Source organism: Sander lucioperca, chromosome 14 (assembly GCF_008315115.2).
Source record: "Sander lucioperca isolate FBNREF2018 chromosome 14, SLUC_FBN_1.2, whole genome shotgun sequence".
In the NCBI taxonomy this organism is placed as follows: Eukaryota; Metazoa; Chordata; class Actinopteri; order Perciformes; family Percidae; genus Sander; species Sander lucioperca.
This window is the reverse complement of record NC_050186.1, coordinates 12,871,333-12,891,536: the sequence shown is the minus strand read 5'-3', so window position 1 is coordinate 12,891,536 and position 20,204 is coordinate 12,871,333. Positions and strand designations below refer to the sequence as shown.

Here is a 20,204-nt window from a genome sequence, read left to right as displayed (position 1 = left end):
CTGCATAATGGTTTTATAATGAAGACACACTCCCCAGACAGATAACATTTACAGTTGTTTCCATGCTCTTCTGGGTCAATACCAGATCCCCACAGATAACACAGTGCTTCATTGGTGAATTTACATGTTTGTCCAAGAATCGTTTGCATGAATGGAAAGATGATTCCCTTCTAAAGAAGCCACCTGCTACAGCATATCTGTGTTGACACTGTATAGAGCAGCAGGTTGGTGTTGTGCTTCACTGACCATTCAAAACATGAATCTCACTTCTTCAGACGTGTGCTGCGCCTTCGAGTCGCCCATGCTCGACTACGTTTTGCCTCCAATACTGATCTTGGAGTTCATGTTTGGACTGATGGGAAACATTGTCGCCCTGTGGATGTTCGTCTTTCACATGGACACATGGAAGCCCAACTCTGTGTACCTCGCTCACCTGGCTGTCGCCGACTCCATTGTGATGTTCTGCCTACCTTTCAGGGCCGACTACTACAGGCGTGGAAAGAACTGGCTGTACGGTGATGTCCCGTGTCGTATCCTGCTTTTTCTGCTGGCAACCAACCGCGCTGCAGGGATCTTTTTCCTCACGGCCGTGGCTGTTGACCGTTACTTAAAGATTGTCCACCCGCTGAACCGGATCAACCGAATGGGTATCAGCTACGCTCTCTGGGTCTCCCTTGGTATCTGGGTTCTGATTTTTCTTGCCACTGGATATCTTCTTGGCAGTGAGCACTTCTTTTACAATAACAACCATACACAGTGTGAGAGTTTCAACATCTGCATGGACTTCAGTCCTCTCTTCACTTGGCACAACACTTTCTACATGACCCAGTTTTTCCTGCCCGCTGTAATCGTCGCTTTCTGCACCTTCAGAATTACGTGGCAGCTGAGGAACAGGACAGTGGACAAACAGGGGAAAATCAAACGGGCCGTTCGGTTTGTCTTGGCTGTGGCTTTAATTTTTATTATCTGCTTCGTTCCCAGCACTATATCACGCGTAGCTGTCTGGATCCTCAAGGTATGGTATCATGAATGCAAATACTTCCAAGAAGCCAACTTGGCATTCTACACTTCAGTGTGTTTCACCTACTTCAACAGCGTCCTCAACCCTCTCGTCTATTATTTCTCGAGCCCTGCCTTCACTGGCACTTTCAACAAGCTCCTGAATAAACTGCTGAGAAGGAGCGGCAACAAAAATCAGACAGATTCGAATGAGAATGACATTTCCACCATTGATGGTAGAAGGGATTGAAGCCAGGTGTTATTGCGTTCCCTTTCTAACATTGCAGGGATACTCTTAATGAATGCATAGTGCATGTTAAAGGCCTGGCTACTGATAGAATTACTGTTATCCTAGTTTATAACAAAAAGTAAAATGTAGAAAAGACATTTTGCTTTCTGCTTACAAAAGTACCCACCTAAAAATAGGAGTTTAGCGCTGTGTACTTGTATACATATTACAGAAAACCCTGTGAGAGTAATCGTAAGCCATTGACTGGAGAAAAAAAAATATCTTAAATTGCAAGGTGACCTTGTCAAATATGCACTGCAAATGCTTGTGGAATATGGGATGTTTTGTGTGTGTATATCTGGTAACACTGTACTTGAAGGTATCTACATAAGAGTGACATGACAGTCATGAACACATGAACTCTAAACCTAACTCTAACTTGTCATGACAAAAACCGATGGGACACTTACTAAAAGAAGAATTATGTCATAAACGTTTATGACTTGTTTATAATGTTTACGACACGTTCATGACAGTGTCATGCCACTCTTATGTAGCTACGTAGTAAAGTGTATCCGTATATCCACTTTTTCATGGTATGGTAGTTCATATAATACTTTCAATTGTCAATCATCCACTGTGACAGCAGACACTGAGTTTCTGCCACCATGTGCTGTTGTCTAACTGTCAATTAACAGCATACACTTACTGAAAAGTTTAATGTCATACCTGAGTCCATGTGGATTACGAGCATACAGGGAATTTCAACAATGTGAAAAAACAAACAAATAAATTTAAATTAATCCTTTTTATTTCTAGGGTAAGAACAGTGCATTTTTAAATGTTCTGTCTTGTCATCTATGTACATATATTTTCGCACATTTCCAGTCTTGTATCCTGTAACATTTGGTTTGCAATAAAAACATTTAGCATTATAGTAACCAACATAAATCACATATAACTGCAATTTTCCTTTTGTGTTTGTGTCTTTTCCGAGTCGATAAATCGTATTTTAAAATGTGGCGCTCGGATGATCGAGTTTACGGTTTGGTACGTGAAGGCAGCATTAGTTGCCAAGGTGACGTCAGGCTGGGGCTGGGCTGGAAAAACATGTAACGGTGTAAAGATACGCAGCACCACCCACGGCACCCTTTACTGAGACTCAATTCATCAACAGAGACCAAGTAAGCTTCCACGGCAACTTTTTACACACCTTTCTGCTTTTATTTAGCTTTAATATCCCCTTAGTAAGGCGTTAGTTTTTACCTCAACCCCAGTAAATGTGTTATGCTAATCTGAAGCTAGCTTATAGCTTTGGCAGTTGGAGCGCATTCCAAGAGGGGCCAAAGCTATGACATCAAGGAATAACTTTAATCCGTCCGATAACATGCTTGATTAAAGTATCCTAAATGAAATGCGTAACTTAGGATATTTAGGAAAAAAAAGTGCTCACGCCTAAGTTACTAGCTCCAGAGATGCAGCAAGTAGAATGAGCCCATCCCAGACACGAACAACACAGGTCAGTCTCATCATGTTTGTCATGTAGCTAACCATGCATCAGCAGTTATTTATTTATGGTTGATATCTGATCGTGTAAGGCTAAAGACAAAGAAGTGGTAGACTGAGATGCTCCCAGAGATAGGGGAGCCACAGGACGGGATTTGATAGCTCTAGGTGTGCTTGTTATTTTGGTCTGGCAGCACCGGCTGGGCGGAGGGAGGGAGGGAGCAGTGTTGAGGTAATGTTTCAGCAGACAAGACCTCTCATGTTACCTGCTCATTGCATGGGATTGAAACATACCCTTTCTTCTGTGCTACCGTTAACTGTTAGGTGCAAAAAATAAGACATTAATATCTCATTTTTATTTGATGGTAATTTTCAAAAATACCTGCAACACTGTCAGTGGTGGAAGAAGTATTCAGATCCTTAACTAAAACCACACTGAACATACTCCACTACAAGTAGAAGTCCTCCATTCAAAACCTTAAATGTCTGTATTCCCTGTCCCTGTGTTTTACTATTTATTTATATATATATATATATATGATCTTTCTCGATTAATATTCCTGCTGCATTAATGTTACATCTTCCTGCTGTTGATGTTTAAGGTTGTGCTCATTTTAACGCTTTTATATGCTGTTGGGTAGTTTAATCTACAGAAATCATATGTTTGTAGATGTAAGCCCATCATGTAAGCACCAGATTTTAACAAGGAATAAAAAAACAAAAACATAACTGGTTCCAGTGTTTTCCCTCGGCTTGTGGAAGACATAGACCGCACGTATTTGATATAGGGGGGTTTAGGGGTCCTCCCTTAAGAAAATGCCACGTTTTTCAAAAAAAAAAAAATGCAATTTCACATCATTTAGGACCACTATTATAATTATTCCCATATCTGTGTCTAAAACGTTGAAAAAGATAGATAGATAGATAGATAAGATAATTAAAGACAAAACTTGCTAAAGAAGTCCACTGGGGACCAACTACATACATTATAGACCTTTTTCACAGCAGACATGTTCCAATAATATAATAATCCATTAATGATGGCTGCATTCCTCTTAGGAGAGGTCCTGGTATTGTACATGCTGACTCACTGAAATATCTCACTGGGACACTTGATGGAATTGAGCCATCGTTAAGGTTATCAATTTCAGCTGTGCTTTTCCTACTATGACAAGTCCAAATGTCTGCTGTGAAAAAGGTCCATTGGGAGCTGCACCTAAACCTTATAATGGTAGGGGAATGCCTGTGGTTCTGCTGCTTCGATTTGATCATTTTTTTGAAACTGTCCATTTAGAATATGACAGCGTCATTGGATGCTAAATCTGTGGAGTACTCTTTAAGTGTAGAGCGTGCTAGGTTGAAACAGTCTTTACTGTGTGAAACAAAATATCTGTATTGACCTTGTTGTTCTCAGTGAATCACTTGCTTTATGAATAAAATGCGTGGTCAGTCAGTATGCTGCCCAACACCAAAGATTCTTTATAACGTTCGAAGCCGTCTCTGCCAAACACCTACAGTCAAAGACCTGCAGAGAAAGGAATGTGTCTGAGGTGGAAAATCTGACATTTAGAGTCAAGACGTTACAGAGTGAAACGGTACACACGGTCAGCAGGACATCACATTTATTACATGGGTGATAATAAACAGCTGTAATCAACAGTGGGTTGGGTATAAAATATAAAAATATCTTTTTAAAATGAAAAGAGCTGTACTGTAGTTTAAATTAGGTACAAAATATTGATCTGTATCATTAGAATTTAAAGTGATCCTATTATGCTTTTTGGCTTTTTCCCTTTCCTTTATTGTGTTATATATCTTTTTTGTGCATGTTATAGGTTTACAAAGTGAAAAAGCCCAAAGTCCACCCCAAAGGGACTTACCATCTCCAACAGAAAACACTGTTCACAAACTGCTCCAAACAGCTCTATTGTAGTCCAGCCTTTACTTCAGAGACAAACGTGGTCACTTTGTAACACACGTTATAATGCTCACCTAGCTGCTAGCATGGCACGCCCTCATACTCTGCTTCTGACTGGCTAGTAGTCCTTACCTAGCTACTGTCAGGGCACGCCCTCATACTCTGCTTCTGACTGGCTAGTAGTCCTTACCTAGCTACTGTCAGGGCACGCCCTCATACTCTGCTTCTGACTGGCTAGTAGTCCTTACCTAGGTACTGTCAGGGCACGCCCTCATACTCTGCTTCTGACTGGCTAGTAGTCCTTACCTAGCTACTGTCAGGGCACGCCCTCATACTCTGCTTCTGACTGGCTAGTAGTCCTTACCTAGCTACTGTCAGGGCACGCCCTCATACTCTGCTTCTGACTGGCTAGTAGTCCTTACCTAGGTACTGTCAGGGCACGCCCTCATACTCTGCTTCTGACTGGCTAGTAGTCCTTACCTAGCTACTGAGCATGTGCGACTCCCAACAAAGATGTTACAGCAGTGAGAGGTCTCACTCTGTAGCTAAAACAGAGAGCTCAACACACAGGGTGAAAAGAGGAGCTGCAGCAATGTGAAGTACAACAACAATATGGTGTTTTCTGAAAATTAAACCACATTAACCTATTCTGGTACAACCTCTAAATACAATCATGAACCTGAAAATGAGCATAATATGAGCACTTTAAATATCTTTGGGTTTTTGGACAGTAGGTTGGACAAAACAAGGAAACTGTCATTGCAGTTGACAATTTTCACTCTTTAATAGCCCAAACTATAATTAATTAGTACATTAATGAATTGATTAATTAATGGAAAATAACCAGCAGGTTAATGGATAAGTAAAATAATTGCTTGATAAGTGACCCATCACAGCCACCTTTCTATCTTCCATGTAGGTTTTATATATTTGAGTCACTGTTTGTCATTACATGATCGCAGATTCCTTCTTACAACTACCGAGCACGAATAAGGTATGTATGACAAATATTGGGTAAATATCAACTGTGTAATGAGTTTCTGCAAGTGGTTGGCAGCAATACGTTACTTACAGTTAATAGAATAAAACATGGAAGTACTCTTGTTTGTTTTTATACCAGCTCCTATTGCTGATTTGTGTACTTTTCTACCATAATGTATATATTTCAACTGATTCGAGGGACTTTTTCATTTGTTTTCCAGTTCCCTTCCATCACATTGAGACTTTTTGGGGTGGTGGGGAAGGCCTAGTCCCCCACGGCGGTCAGGCCAACCCTACCCATGGACAAACAAGGAGCCATGAGTACACCAGGCAAGGCCAGCGGGCTCAAACCCCCCAGCAAAATAGTTCGTCCATCTGTGGCGCCATCAAAGACGTCGCCGACCTCTGGTAAGGACCGAGAAATTATTTAAATACTAATAATAATACATTCGGGCTGTACACTTAATCAAATTTTAATCGTGAGTACGATTTTGGCTCCTAACGATCAAAAAACGGAGTAATCGAGAAAAAAGATTATTTTGCACATTACGTTTTGCAAGTTTTGAGTTAAAAAAAACACCAGAAAAGTGTTAAGGGAAATTTCACAGTTCAAGGTATTTTCACTGTTGATTTGTTTAAAGGTGCAGTAGGTAAGTATTATAAAACTAACTTTCTGTCATATTTGCTGAAACTGACCCTATGTTCCTAGCCTGGTTGACACCAGACCCTTGTAACTGAGAGTGGGTCTGGGGAAGGTTCATTGACAGTTCATTTCCAAAGGGGCGTCACCAACGGACGCTGCTCAAATGCCTCTGGGCGCAATTGTATAGTCCAACCAATCAGACCAACGATCCGGGGGACGCTGCGCTTCGGTAGCCGTCATGTTGAATGTAAACAAAAAGCTGATTGCCGTCGCTGCGCTATCGTCGTCGCGTAAAGCCCGCCTCAAAGGTTGTGATTGGTGCCTCGATTTTGGGGACATTGGAACTGGGTTTGAATGGGCTCTTAGCCAGACTGACTTGCAGAGCAAATCTCAAATTTGCCGGAAGTTCGTCAGGGTTTACCCAGGCTACTATGTTCCAGTAGAACTACATGAAGCAGGTCATTTAAAAATAAATCCAGCTCCTCTGGCTCCACCTACAGCCTGTAGTGTGATTTGCAAAAATCCACAGCTCCCTGTTCAGATGCACCAATCAGGGCCAGGGGGCGTGTCTAATTGTTCAGATGCACCAATCAGGGCCGGGGCGTGTCAATCACTGCTCATGCACACGCATTCATTCTCCCTTTTGGGGGGAGGGACTTAGGAGACCGTTTTGGGCTTTAGCAGAAAGGGGGGAGGGACTGAGAAGTTGTTGATGTTCAATTTTTTTGGCTAAGTCCTGGATCTTCGCTATCCTACCTACAGCACCTTGAACTGTTTCATCGTTTTTTAAATTCAATAAATGCAACATCTGTCCAAACATCAGTGAGTAATCGCGTTAAATAATTGTGATTTCAGTATTGACCTAAATAACCGTGATTGTTGATTTTTGCCATAATCGAGAAGCGCTATAATATATTGGAGAAAGTATTAGTGGAGGATGTGATGAGTATTTTAGTACAGACATGCAACAGAACAGGACAACACAAGATCACATTTGTGTTTAAAAATGACCCTATAAGCAAAGGCAATATCATGCAGCTTTGAAAACTAAAGGTGTGTTGTGCTGTTTGCTCTGAGTGACCAATGGCCGCTTTAAACCACAGCAGGGTGCCAATCTGATTACAGAGTCCATCCTTTAATCAGCAAGCAACTGTTGAAGGGTACTTTATGGACCTTATCCTCCGACGTCTATGTGAACAGGAGGGCAAACAAAAACATGGATTTCTGGGTTTGAGGGATTCAAAGATTGTTTTTTTTTATAGAGATTAAAAATGATCATTCTTAAACCTACATTGTGTCATTTTTTTAGTTGATTCTTAGCAAAAACCCCTTTGTTCTTTCACAAATATGTGCTCATTCATGTGTAATTACTTCCACCAACTAATCAAAGTATTCTCATAAGCGTAGAATCTGCCATTTAGAATAGTTCAGAATACATACGAGCGAGTCGCTCGAATGACGGCCACCGTGTTGCGCCTCCATCTTTAAAATACATTAGCCAATGAGGGACATACCTCCGCCTTTCGCCCTCTTACACTCAGTGGCACCGTGACGAATGCCAGGGGGAGATTACTTGCCAGGGAAGCGAAAAAGAGAATTAAAACGACAACGCGACAGGCAAAGCAACAAGACCAAAGTTAATATTGGAATGGCTAGAACAGCTGCGTGTAAACGATGGCGATACTAAGAGATCATTTCAGGTTCGGCCACCGTAGGAGTTAAAACGCGCTCTGAATGGGAGGGGCTAGAAAGTAATATTCAGTTGGTTGTCTTATAGAATTTCACCGCTAGATGGGAGAAATTCTTACACAATGTAGCTTTAAGCTGTTTGTATTATCATAGTTCACCAATATTTATGTAGTGAAAGTTTGAGCTGGATATTAATTCTCAGTACTTTTAACAGCCAAAATGTACTTGTAGCACCAAGCATCGAAAACTGTCAAGCACTGGAAGTTTGCATCTCACGCTTGGTCACATTTTTGATTTTGTTCCGTATTCTTTGATCTATCCAGGAGATATTAAATCATACAAGTCAGTAAATTGTGTCGTTTTAGCTGATGTTTAAATGTAAAGACAGAAGTAGCGGTGTGTATTGTGAACAGTATGTCATGCCAGAGTTTATGTGCCATGACAACAACCTTGTTAACAAACTTAATTTCTAGGTAAACATCAGCTAAAACACACTTTTCTAAACTGTATTTAAACTGACTTGTTTGATTGATAGTAAAAAGCAGTGAATAGAGGTTAATAAAGCATAATTGGGATTGCAGGTGCTCCAAAGCCAGTTCCTCCTGAGAAGTCCCCCGGCAGTGTGACCTCCCCTACTCAAGATGGAAGTACGGACTTCCAGGTCGGAGAGAAGGTCTGGGTCAACGGCAACAAGGCCGGCTACGTGCAGTTTATCGGGGGCACGCAGTTTGCTCCCGGGCAGTGGGCGGGGATTGTGCTGGATGAGCCTATTGGGAAGAACGATGGGTCTGTGGCAGGGGTCCGATACTTCCAGTGTGAGGATGGGAAGGGGATATTCACGCGGCCTTCAAAGCTATCCAAGACTGCACTGCCAGAGAAGGAGGCAAATGGGGGGCAGGCCAGTCCAGTCCCAGCAGCCTCAGCAACAAGCGAGTCTGCACCCGCTGGCACTAACTCAACTGGTAAAATCCAGCACCATATATCAGTGAAAATACAGAAAACATCGATACATACGTTTGTTTTTCAGTGAAATAAAGACGTTTTTTTTTGTCCAGCTCAGGGCACCGGCATAAAGACGAGTGCTGCACTAAACCGAATGCTCACATCCAGCGAGTCGGTGTCTAATGTCTCAGACACCGAATCCATGAAGAAGAGGAGGGAGCTGAGGCTGGGAGACCGTGTGCTGGTAAGAAACATGGTGTAGAATCACTAACGTACTCTGAAGAATGAATACTTATATTAACATACAGTCAGTTTCTCTCAACAATGGGTCTCATGCAAGAACAGTTTTTGTATTCTGATCCTAAAACAATCCTAGAACAAGTGTTCATCTGGTATAAAATCTGAATAGAATTTGCTCCTGTAATATATTTTAATGCATCAACTGATGATATATTCTTGCGTAAAAGAGTAATGTTTATTTCCAAACTGCACTCCAGGTAATTTAATTATTAAAAGGTAGTATGTGCTTACTACAAACTGTCCCAAGTGTTAACTTTGTGTTACTGGAGTCCAACAATTTTTTTTTGTGCGTGTAGGTTGGTGGTAACAAGGCAGGAGTAGTGCGGTTTCTGGGAGAGGCAGACTTTGCGAAGGGACAGTGGTGTGGAGTGGAACTAGATGAACCTCTTGGCAAGAATGATGGAGCTGTAGCAGGGACCAGGTAAAGACCACTGGCAAAAGACATGTGTGTGTGTATATATATATATATATATATATATATATATATATATATATATATATATATATATATATATATATATATATGTATGTATATGTGAAAAGTTTGGGGTCTTAGAAATTTTCATTCCACTCCATTACAGACAGAATACCAGCTGAGATCAGTTGCATTGTTTTTTTAACCAGGGCAGCAGTTTTCAGATTACATTATGTTCTTACGTAATTGCAAAAGGGTTCTCGACTGTTGTAGAAAGAAGTGGCTGATCTTTAATGCAATATCTACATTGCCCATTATCAGCAACCAAGTTCAAGTTCAAGTTACTTTATTTGTCCCCCAGTGGGGCAATTTGTTATGCAACAGATAGTATAATACAAATCACACACAATCATACACACACTGCAGAGATTGCCTACCTTGCAGGCAAATTCATCCAATGCTCCAAAGATCATTCTGTTTACTAATCTGATATGATTTTAAAAGGCTAACTGAGAAAACATTGGAGAACCCTTTCGCAATTATGTAAGCACATAATGTAATCTGAAAACTGCTGCCCTGGTTAAAAAAACAATGCAACTGATCTCAGCTGGTATTCTGTTTATAATGGAGTGGAATGGAAATTTAAAGAACATGTTCCTAAACCACCTGTCAGTGCTGAGGGTTCAGTTGGTGCTGTTGTTTTCTCTCAGATACTTTCAGTGCATGCCCAGGTATGGTCTGTTTGCTCCGGCCCACAAGGTGACACGGATCGGCTTCCCGTGCACCACAACGACCAAATCGAAGAGCTCTCGGAGGAGGTCCACCCTCAAGAAGAGCCCGAGTGCTTCCTCCATCAGCTCGCTCAGCTCCGCCACCTCCTCCATCAGCGGCAAACCCAGCCGAGCGGGACTGGTAAGACTCACTCTGTGCTGTTCACCTACACTCTGTGACTGCACATGTTGAAGTTGTTGAAGTTCTGTATGCATAGGTGGAAAACTCATCTTCATGTTTTTTGTGTCCTGAATTACATTTTTTATCGACGTGATAAGTCACTTACGTGATTTGTCAACTCACAAAATGTGCAGATTAAACTGTAAAACATTCAATGGCAACTACAGCATGATTTGAATATACATTAACTGTGTTTAGCCATGCAAATGTCAGTCAAATCTCTACACCTACTGCCATGAAACTTGAGTCCTACTGACTTTGCTGATCCCCTGGCTTTTTATCTAGCACCACCAGTAGGTCAACGTTTTTCATTTATCCTGTATAATAGCTCAGCATCTCCTTGATGAATTTGCACAACATTTTGAACAGATATTCACGGTTCCCAACCAGTGTATCCTAATGACTTTAGTGATCATCTGACTTTTCCTCTCGTGCAACCATGAGGTTCACAAATGTGATTTTGAGTGAAATATCTCAACACATGTTGGATGGATTGCTGTAAAATGAATTAGATTAATAGTTATAACGTGGGTGATCCTCTGACTTGTTGTCTAATGCCACTATCAGGTCAAAACTTAAACTTGTCCAATGTTTTATGACTAAATACAAATACAAAAATAATGACATTCCCATCAGCCAGCTGAACCACAATCTTTACCGCGGAACTCAGGATCTGAACCCCAAAATCCACCCGACCTCCTCCCTACGAACATAAGTTGTCTATATTGTGTTTGTGGTATCAATGTATCTCAGCAAATTGACTTGTTTTGTATTCTAGTTAGTACATTCTTTGACTAAATAAAGTAAGTTTAAATGAGATTTTGTTATTTTTGGTTGGCTGTTATATTTTGGTCTAGGAAACAGTATCAGACAACCAACAAACTTTTAAATGTGACTCTATCTGTCACTGTAACTTTCCAGCTGACAGAGACATCTGCTCGGTACGCTCGTAAGATCTCTGGCACCACAGCGCTGCAGGAGGCTCTGAAGGAGAAGCAGCAGCACATCGAACAGCTGCTAGCCGAGCGAGACCTGGAGAGATGTGAGGTGGCCAAGGTTACGAGCCATGCAGGAGAGATGCAGCAGGAGATGGTTGTGCTGAGGAAAGGACGGGATCAGGTCAGATACATGCACACGTCTGTTGTCTGCAGTCAAACAAGAACACAGGCAAATAATAAGCATTAAGACAATTTAGCACAAAAAGGGAGACTTAAAATAGATTCCAAAAACAACATTTTAAAGATAATGTCATTCATAGTGGTAAAAAAAAAAAGGTGGTCTAAATGTTGGTGATTGGAGCTTAATGTGCTGTTAATGCCAGAACCAACTCTTAATGTTTGGTGTACATTCACCAAGTCAACTCACGCTAAGTGTTCTTCATTCTGTGTGTTTACAGTATGCAGTGGAGATGGAGGCAAAGCTGGATCAGCTGCGTTCGCTGGTCGAGGCAGCAGATCGAGACAAAGTGGAGCTGCTCAACCAGCTGGAGGAGGAGAAGAGGTGAGTCGGACTCTGCCTGTAGCCTGCACATGAATCTGTTTCTGGATAAAGTCCGAGCAGTGGTTAACAGGTGTGACATTGTTTGTATGTGTCACGGTATAATATGTACAGTTGGAGGAAATCTTTTATGGTTGTTCTGTTTGACAGAAAAGTGGAAGATCTCCAGTTTAGTGTGGAAGAGGCCTGCATCACCAGAGGAGACCTGGAGGTAACTTGTGGTTATGTAATCTGTGGGGATGTCCCGAGACCAACAATCTAGTAGTCGGCACCGATACCAACAAAAGTACACGATACTCGATACCAAAGTCGATTACCACATTATATATTAAAAAAAATAAAAGAAGAAACTAATAATAATTAGGGCTGGGCAATATATCGATATTATGTCTATCTATATATGAGGCTAGATATCGTCTTCAATTTTGGATCTCGTTATATGATAGTGTTGTCTTTTTCTGGTTTTAAAGGCTACATTACTAGCCTAGAAATCTAGACGCGCCCTAGCGGCAGCAAATGTAATTTGCAGCCAGGGTCAGTCTAGCAACTCTCCGTTGGCTTGCAAGCTGGAAAAAACAAATTTTGGTTGGTCAGGCCAATCACATCATGTATAGAGTCGGTGGGTGGGCTTAACATAATGACGGCAGAGTTGTGACGGTTCGCTGCTACTTGAACACAAAGAAGATGGCTGTTGCTGCTGGCGAACAGCAGTCTTTCGAAACGGTTTTGGCCGTGACTCTGGAAGACTTGGAGTTAAACACTGAAGTCATTCTTAAAAAAGGAAGCTGTGTTCAGTTTTGCCGACCGGATACGGCAACAGTTGAATCTATCAACTAGCATTGCTCTGGTTGGCTACGAGTGCAGAGGGAATTTGAAAGACAATCGTTTATCCCGCCCCTCAGATTGAGCCCTGCCAATGGTGAGTTCCCAGACCCAACATCTTGATGTGGGTCTGGCTTGTCAGGCTACTACGTTACAGTAAAGTGATGTAATTTTCTGAACTTACCAGACTGTTTCAGCTGTTTTATTATTTGCCTTTAACCACTTAGTCATTATATCCACATTACTGATGACAAAATGTCATTGTGTAAATATTTTGTGAAGGGCCAATAGTCAACTCTACAATATTGATGCAATATCGATATTGATGTATTTGGTCAAAGATATTGTGATATTTTATTTCCCAGCTCTAATAATAATAATACTTTAACATTAATTCCTTTATTTAACCATTTGGTGGGGCAGTGTCATGTCACTCTTCTTTCAGTGTCAGTGTTTTTTTTTAATTTTTACTTTCTGTTTTGGTGTGGAGTGGAGGGGGCAAGGAGAGTGTGATTCCCATGTAATCTGGAGAAAACGTCTTCTGGACCCCATAGCTCGCTGCTCTGAAGCCTGTTCTTCTTCAGCATTTGGCGGCAGTCTAGAACATTTGTAACGTTAAGCGTATATACTGTACTGCCCCCCATCAGGTTCGGAAGGATTGCATCCTACGGCACTGTAGAAGAATGAGTACCAGCACGTTTTCAGAATTTTGGTACTGAGTTGGTACCGATGTACCCGTTCTCGTGACATTCCTAGTAATCTGGTTCTCAATAAAAATATTCTCTCACTCACTTCAGCTATAAAAGTTTCACATTTTAGGCGCAATTATTAGTGAAATTCATGCGTGAATTATTGACAAACTAGATGGATAGTTGATTAACTTATTTGAAATAACCATTAGTTAGTTCTAGATAATGTCAACCTTTAAGCCCTCCTGTATACACGTTTGTAATGGACACCTGAGTTTGATCTCTTTTGTTTTTACTTGCTCTGGTCATATGACTTTTAAATGCTACTATTGCTTTGCATTTCCTGATGATTAAATAAATCATTCTGTCTTAGGTTTTTCCTTTTCCTGCGCTCTTTCAAGATCATTAATTTGTTTTTTTGTTCAGACACGTCTTTCCTGCTCCTTTTTATTTATTCATTCATGCTTAATTCATACATGACCATCCTCTCGTCAGCTTTTCATCCACATGCCTGTTCTTGAAAGCTGTTTTTGTCTCGCCTCGCCTTCAGTCTTCTTTCTTGCTTTCATCTTCCTCTCTTGTCTGCATCTTCTTCACTCTTCAGAGGGAATTAGTGCCTAAATTAGTGTCCTTCAAGAATTCAAGCAAACAAGTGTCAGTAGAAGAGAAATAAAAATGAGGAATCTCAGAGTTGGAATGAGATTATTGAAATACTTAACACCTGATATTCCTCAGAGCAGAATGTCAAGCTTTTCCTTTGTTCACAACCAACTGATGTAACTGAAATGCTGGAACCCTTCAGTGCTTTCTTACTTGCCTGCCTTTCTCTTTAAAGTCTTGTCTTCCTTCTGTGTGTGGCACACAAAGCTGGCATGTCAGTGTTGCATTGGTGTTTGTTCTCCTTCTCTTCCTGCTCTCTCTTACTAACAGATGCAGTCCAGACTGGAGCATGCCCACATAAAGGAGCTTGAGCAGAGCCTGCTCTTTGAAAAGACCAAAGCTGAAAAACTCCAGAGGGATTTAGAGGACACTAGGGTAATGCTGGCAGTCCCAGTCCCACAGCAGGACTGAGTGATGTGCTTTTCCCCCCACTGGGTTTATTAATGATGGCACAGAATATATTGCAGGAACCACAGCGTGCAAACATTATGCAATGTCAGATTTATCACAAGTTGCTTCTCTCATTGCCCCGACATGGGGACATTAACATCACATCGGCCTTGAGCTTTTCTAATAACTAGTTCTATCATACTAAAAATTATGCATGTGTGCACGCACAACATGCAAAAGTTAGTTTGATAGAGTCTGGAAATGCCTGTGCTTTTGACGATGTCGGTCATCATTTTTCTTCAACAAATCCCATGAAAAAAACAAAACCAAGCATGTGTTAGTTTGTCTTTTATTACTTTTCCTATCGGTTGCACTCAAAACCAGAATACATTGTTTCCTTCTAAAGATGTAGAACTTTAAAACCGCTCATGAACATATATTTTCTTTAAAGAAAAGGCTCAGTATCTAAAACAGCTGGCCACTGTAGTTTTTAACATAGTAAAGATAATGCACGTGTTGGGGACTATTTTCAGCGGCGGATTAAGCCACATTTGGTGCTCTAGTGAGTATTTGTGGCAGCAGGACGGTGTGTGTGGGATTGAGTCAAAGTGTTCTACAGTGTATGTGTTCAAAATGATGAAGGAACATGGCACCCAGTGCAACAATTTGGCTTTCAACTGTTTTTGGACAGCAATGGAGCTCTTTGGCACAGAGGAAGAAGATATATATACAAAGAAGATATATATACAAAGAAGATATATATACAAAGTAATACTTGTTAGTAGATACATTCACTGTTGCTTTTTTTCTTTTCATGGGATTAATTGACCATAAGAAAAATGTAGAACACTACTATTCTTGGTCTTTTAACCAGAAGGTCCCAGCTTTGACCTGTCTTTCTCCCTCTAAGACTGGCTTGCACCAGATTCTCCGTTGGGTTGAAACTTTGCTTCGGTCCTCCTGTGGAGTGGAGTTTTCTTTCCGATGAATCAATTGTATCCACTCAGAATAAGTGTGGTTTATTTTAGTTTTTTTGGATATTAGATGGATGATATGAGATTTACAGGCCAAAATTCTTGACTTTGAAAATTATAAATGTAAATAACTAAGTAAATAATTAGGACAATACTATGAAAGAGATACACGAGGCATTAAAATTAGTACATTTTGAGCTGGAACAATTAGTCGACTCATTGATTTTGATAATAAAATGCTCATGTAAGTCAGTAAGTCTTTTACTTTACTGATACATTTATCAAGTTAAAATGCCGAACATTGGCGGATTCCATCTTTAATAATTTGAGGATTTGCTGCTTTACTCTTTGTTATACAATTGTAAATGAAATATCTTTTGGTTTTGGAATCGTTGGTCGGACAAAACAAGCAACGAGCAGATGTCACCTTGGGCTGTTGGAACTTTGACACGCATTTTTCGGATGTTTTATCGACAAAACGATCAATCAAAAAAATAATTGTTAGTTGCAGTTCTACAATATTCACATACAACGTTCTTACAAACTATCTTGACAGTAAATAAAACTACTACAGGTTACAGCTTATATTTGTTTTACTACACCACCAGGTCCACTGTTTCCGCTACTACTCCCCTCTGTCAGCTCTCCTGTCTCTTTTTTTTGTCTTCATGTCTCCTTTTCTACATTCTCTGCTTCAGGTGGCCACAGTGTCTGAGCGCTCCAGGATCATGGAGCTGGAGAGGGAGGTGGCCGACCTGCAGCTCAGGCTCCGGGCGTCCCAGCAGAAGGAGGACGCTGCGTCTCTGTCCCAGCAACAGATCAGCAGCCTCAAGGCCCAGGCACTGTCTCAGGAGAAAAAGGTTTGTGGAAAGAGAGTCGGCGTCGTAGCCTGGGCAGCAGCTGTATGATACTCTCCGCTTGTAAAATGGATTATTCATCATTGTCATTGTCGTGTAATTTATGGCATAATGTAAAACAGAAAGAATGTATGTGGTTTCTATTTACAACCCTTCTTTTAGCTCCTAATGCAAATAGGCCTATGTTCCTTCCTGTTTGGTTTGCATGATTTATGGCTCAGATTTACATGTATTTCTATATCATGTATCCCCATCAGATCAGTGAGCTCAGTGTTGACGTAGAGAGCAAACAGAAAGCGCTTCAGTCTGTGCAGCAAGATAAGAGCTCTCTGGAACAGCAGCTAACCAGCCTGGTAAGAAGGAGGAAACTTGGTACATAATAATCACAAATAAACAGAGAAAAGAGATAATGTGGCTATTAAAAAGAGGACGACGTAGACGTAGAATCTCCAACATTTCTGGCTTCCAATATCTGTTATAAAGTGATGGATTTGGGGCTTTTAAATATACATCTTTGTGATTTAGACATGCACTTTGTTACATAAATGTGATTGCAGTTTTACACTCATTGCACTCATTTGGTTCTTAGTTGGTATCGTGCTAAAGATTGAGGCTCACACTGCATGTAAAAAGAAGTCTCGCTGCACATCTTGCAACAATTCCGCTTCTCAGGAAAAAAAAGGACTGATCACGCTGATTGATTTGCAGCATTTAATAGAGCAAACAAGCCGATGTTTCAACACAACTGTGTCTTCATCGGAGTCAAAAGAAAAGGCAAAAAGTCCTCATCTCACCAGTTGCTGATTCATTTAGAAGACATGGATATATGTAGAAGACATGGACATAAGCATACAATGATATAATGTAGTAAATGTTCTCCAATTGAAGTGTAGAGCTAGTTAGTATTCACGTTTAAAAAAGCTGGAACCACTGGATTTGTTTGGCATTTTCGCTTTAAAATTACATTACATTATTAATCCATTATCAAAATACTTGATTTATTTACTGTGTTCAATGAATTCACTAGTTATTTTAGCTCTAAAAGTGTCACAGACATGTTATTAGGTCTGCCTTAGTAATAATGCCGTCATAACCTTTACAGAAAAGTGGCTTTGGGAGTTTATTCTAACCGATTTCCGTGATGAAGTGCACATCTGTGAGGGTCCAATCTGTAACTGTAGTTGTACCTTATTTGTCTTATCTTTATTTTTTTTATTTTTTATTCTTTTTTTTCTTGTTTTGCTCGTGGGCATCGTTAAAGTGGCCTCATTAAGAGAGGCATTTTATCCACAAACCTTGCATGTTTTCGGGGCCCAGTCATTATTAGCTCAAGGTACAAGAATGTGATTATGTGAGCGATTAGCTCGTAGTCACGCTGATGTTTCTCCATTTCAGAGACAAAAGCTTGAGACAGCTGAGGAGGAGAACAGGAGGACAGCGAAGACCATGCAAGGTAATCGTATCAGATGTATCTCAATGGAGTTTATGCTCATTAGAAAGTGTGTAATCTGTTTTTTTTTCTGAGTGAAGGTGATTATGGTATGGTTACAGTTGATGTTGTCTTTCTGATTTCTGTCAGAACTGGAGCAGAGTGTGGAGCAGTCAAAGAAAGAAATCCAAACCCTGAAAGAGGAGAGTCGGTGCAGAGAGAAAGAGCTGACACAGGTAGGTTTACACATGTAGTCAGTGGTTGATAATAACTGAGTACATTTACTCAAGTGCTGTACTTTAAGTTCATATTAGAGGTACTTGTACTTTACTCAAGTATTTTACCAATATTCCTTTTCTACTCCTCTACATCTCAGAGGTAAATGTTGTACTTTCTACTCCACTACATTTGTCTGACAGCTTTAGTTACTTTTCAGATTTTTCCTCCCTTTCCTGTCCAGTGAAAACCACGTATCTCCAGATGTTTTGATGTTGATTGTTTGTGATAAACTGAAGGATGAAGTCTTCCTTTATGTGTTGAGAAAATTCTCCTCCTTCTTAAGCTAAAAAAAGTCTTTAAAAAGCCTCTTGGATCAGCTGGGAAAAGCATTGTAAAACAAAGCTGAAAACAGCGCTGTTTTTCTGACGCTACAACTTGGTTCTCACAGGACAGCGAGGCTACAAACATATGATTTTTATAGAATATGATACATTGCTGCAGATTAAACTACCCAACAGTATATGAAGGAGTTAAAATGAGCACAACCTTAAACATCTACAGCAGTAAAATGCAACATAAACATTAATGCAGCAGGAATATTAATCCAGAAGAGGAAAACACTGACAGAGAACATTTTACTGCAACAATGAGTACTTTTACTTTTCACACTTCAAGTAGTATCCACTTTTACTTAGATAAAGAATCTGAGTACTTACACCCACTGCACATAGTCAGTGTACAGTTAAGTGGCCTTTACTTTAATAATCAATCCTTAAGTAACCTTCCACTGTGTTATTATTCAGCTCTCCCACTCTAAAGCTGACTATGGCCTCAGGCTATTTTTCTATGTTGTTAAACATTACTAACACACACATGCACACATTACTCTCATTCCCATTTGGGTTTGATAAGTTGACGCACCAGTCTTCTTTCTTTTTTCATTCAAGCTGTACAGTTTTGCAAAGGTCTATCAGCTGTGGCTGCTTGTCATCATGATTTGAAAAAGAGTTTGTAGAATCTATTAATCACAAATAATATAAAGGAAATGTGGAAGGAAACAATTATGTGGAAGAAGTATTCAAATCTTTTACTTAAAGGTCCAGTGTGTAACATGTTTAGTTGTTCATTATCAAAATCTGTGTTACCTGTTCACAAACTTGTCCTTTTTCGTGAATATTTACCACCACCATCAATTCCAAGTATTCCTTTTGGCTTGAAATTTTACATTTGCATTCGCATGAACTAGTGATGGCCCGATACCATTTTTTGCTTCCCGATACCGATTCTGATACCTGAACTTGCGTATCGGCCGATACCGAGTACCGATCCGATACCAGTGTGACATATATTTTATTATGTTTTAACAACTGTATACTACTATCCCTGTATGGATGTGATATGATTTCTATCTTTGTTGTCGGTCTGGCTCAGGTTAAACTCTTTGTGAAACATGAACAACTCAAACAATGAACGCCACAGAACTTTCTTTTATTATCCAGTTTGACAGTCCGTTATAACGGAAAAAGAACATAAATAAACTACTTTAATGTAGATTTTCTTTAGGGCTTTATTACGTGGTATCGGATCGGTGCATAAACTCCAGTACTTCACGATATCGATACCAGCGTTTTAGACGCTCCATATTCATGCGCCATCTTGAAATACGTTAGCCGGTAAGGGACATACAGGACATACTGCTCCGCCTTTCACGTTTTCGCTGTCACATGATAAACTCACAGGTGCTGCTGATGTTGCTAATGGGTATCGTAGCTTCCCGGCCCCCGGCAAGTTTGAAGAAGGAAACATGGAGGACCACACGTATTCAAAATTCAAATTTCGGGAACAGGAGTCTTCTTCTTCTTCGCCCAGAAAAAGAAGAAGGATATTGAAAAGGGCAAGAGACCGGCTTTTTTGAAGCATGAAGACTACCGTAGCTGTAATACGTACTTTGAACTGCGTGGCGCGAGAGAGTTGATTGCGATATATGATCTCAACGCTAGATGGGAGAAATTCCCACACACTGGACCTTTAAGTAAAAGTAAAAAGCACAATGTAGAAATACTCCGTTAACATTAAAAGTCCTGCATTCAAAAT

The 20,204-nt window shown here is 40.4% G+C and overlaps 2 protein-coding genes across 5 annotated transcripts in view; both read left to right on the top strand.

The window, feature by feature from the left end:
* Nucleotides 1-51: 51 nt before the first annotated feature.
* LOC116051076 (hydroxycarboxylic acid receptor 2-like) lies at nucleotides 52-1,499 on the top strand. Its single transcript, XM_031301320.2, has one exon. The coding sequence runs from the start codon at nucleotides 257-259 to the stop codon at nucleotides 1,247-1,249; it is 993 nt and encodes a 330-aa protein (XP_031157180.1). The 5' UTR covers nucleotides 52-256; the 3' UTR covers nucleotides 1,250-1,499.
* Nucleotides 1,500-2,287: 788 nt separating this feature from the next.
* clip1b (CAP-GLY domain containing linker protein 1b) overlaps nucleotides 2,288-20,204 on the top strand; it is a 36,730-nt gene continuing 18,813 nt past the window's right edge. The window contains exons 1-15 of one of the 4 annotated variants that reach the window (XM_031301254.2): nucleotides 2,292-2,412; nucleotides 5,572-5,646; nucleotides 5,855-6,041; nucleotides 8,547-8,927; nucleotides 9,021-9,151; nucleotides 9,504-9,628; nucleotides 10,333-10,534; nucleotides 11,495-11,692; nucleotides 11,970-12,073; nucleotides 12,221-12,281; nucleotides 14,512-14,616; nucleotides 16,304-16,465; nucleotides 16,720-16,815; nucleotides 17,858-17,915; nucleotides 18,042-18,127. In XM_031301254.2, coding sequence (XP_031157114.1) covers nucleotides 5,933-6,041; nucleotides 8,547-8,927; nucleotides 9,021-9,151; nucleotides 9,504-9,628; nucleotides 10,333-10,534; nucleotides 11,495-11,692; nucleotides 11,970-12,073; nucleotides 12,221-12,281; nucleotides 14,512-14,616; nucleotides 16,304-16,465; nucleotides 16,720-16,815; nucleotides 17,858-17,915; nucleotides 18,042-18,127 — 1,818 coding nt within the window. In that variant the 5' untranslated portion in view covers nucleotides 2,292-2,412; nucleotides 5,572-5,646; nucleotides 5,855-5,932. Of the gene's footprint in view, nucleotides 2,413-2,826; nucleotides 2,967-5,571; nucleotides 5,647-5,854; nucleotides 6,042-8,546; nucleotides 8,928-9,020; nucleotides 9,152-9,503; nucleotides 9,629-10,332; nucleotides 10,535-11,494; nucleotides 11,693-11,969; nucleotides 12,074-12,220; nucleotides 12,282-14,511; nucleotides 14,617-16,303; nucleotides 16,466-16,719; nucleotides 16,816-17,857; nucleotides 17,916-18,041; nucleotides 18,128-20,204 lie in introns of all 4 variants that reach the window. The other 3 variants (XM_035991565.1, XM_031301253.2, XM_031301256.2) reach the window with 3 other exon arrangements.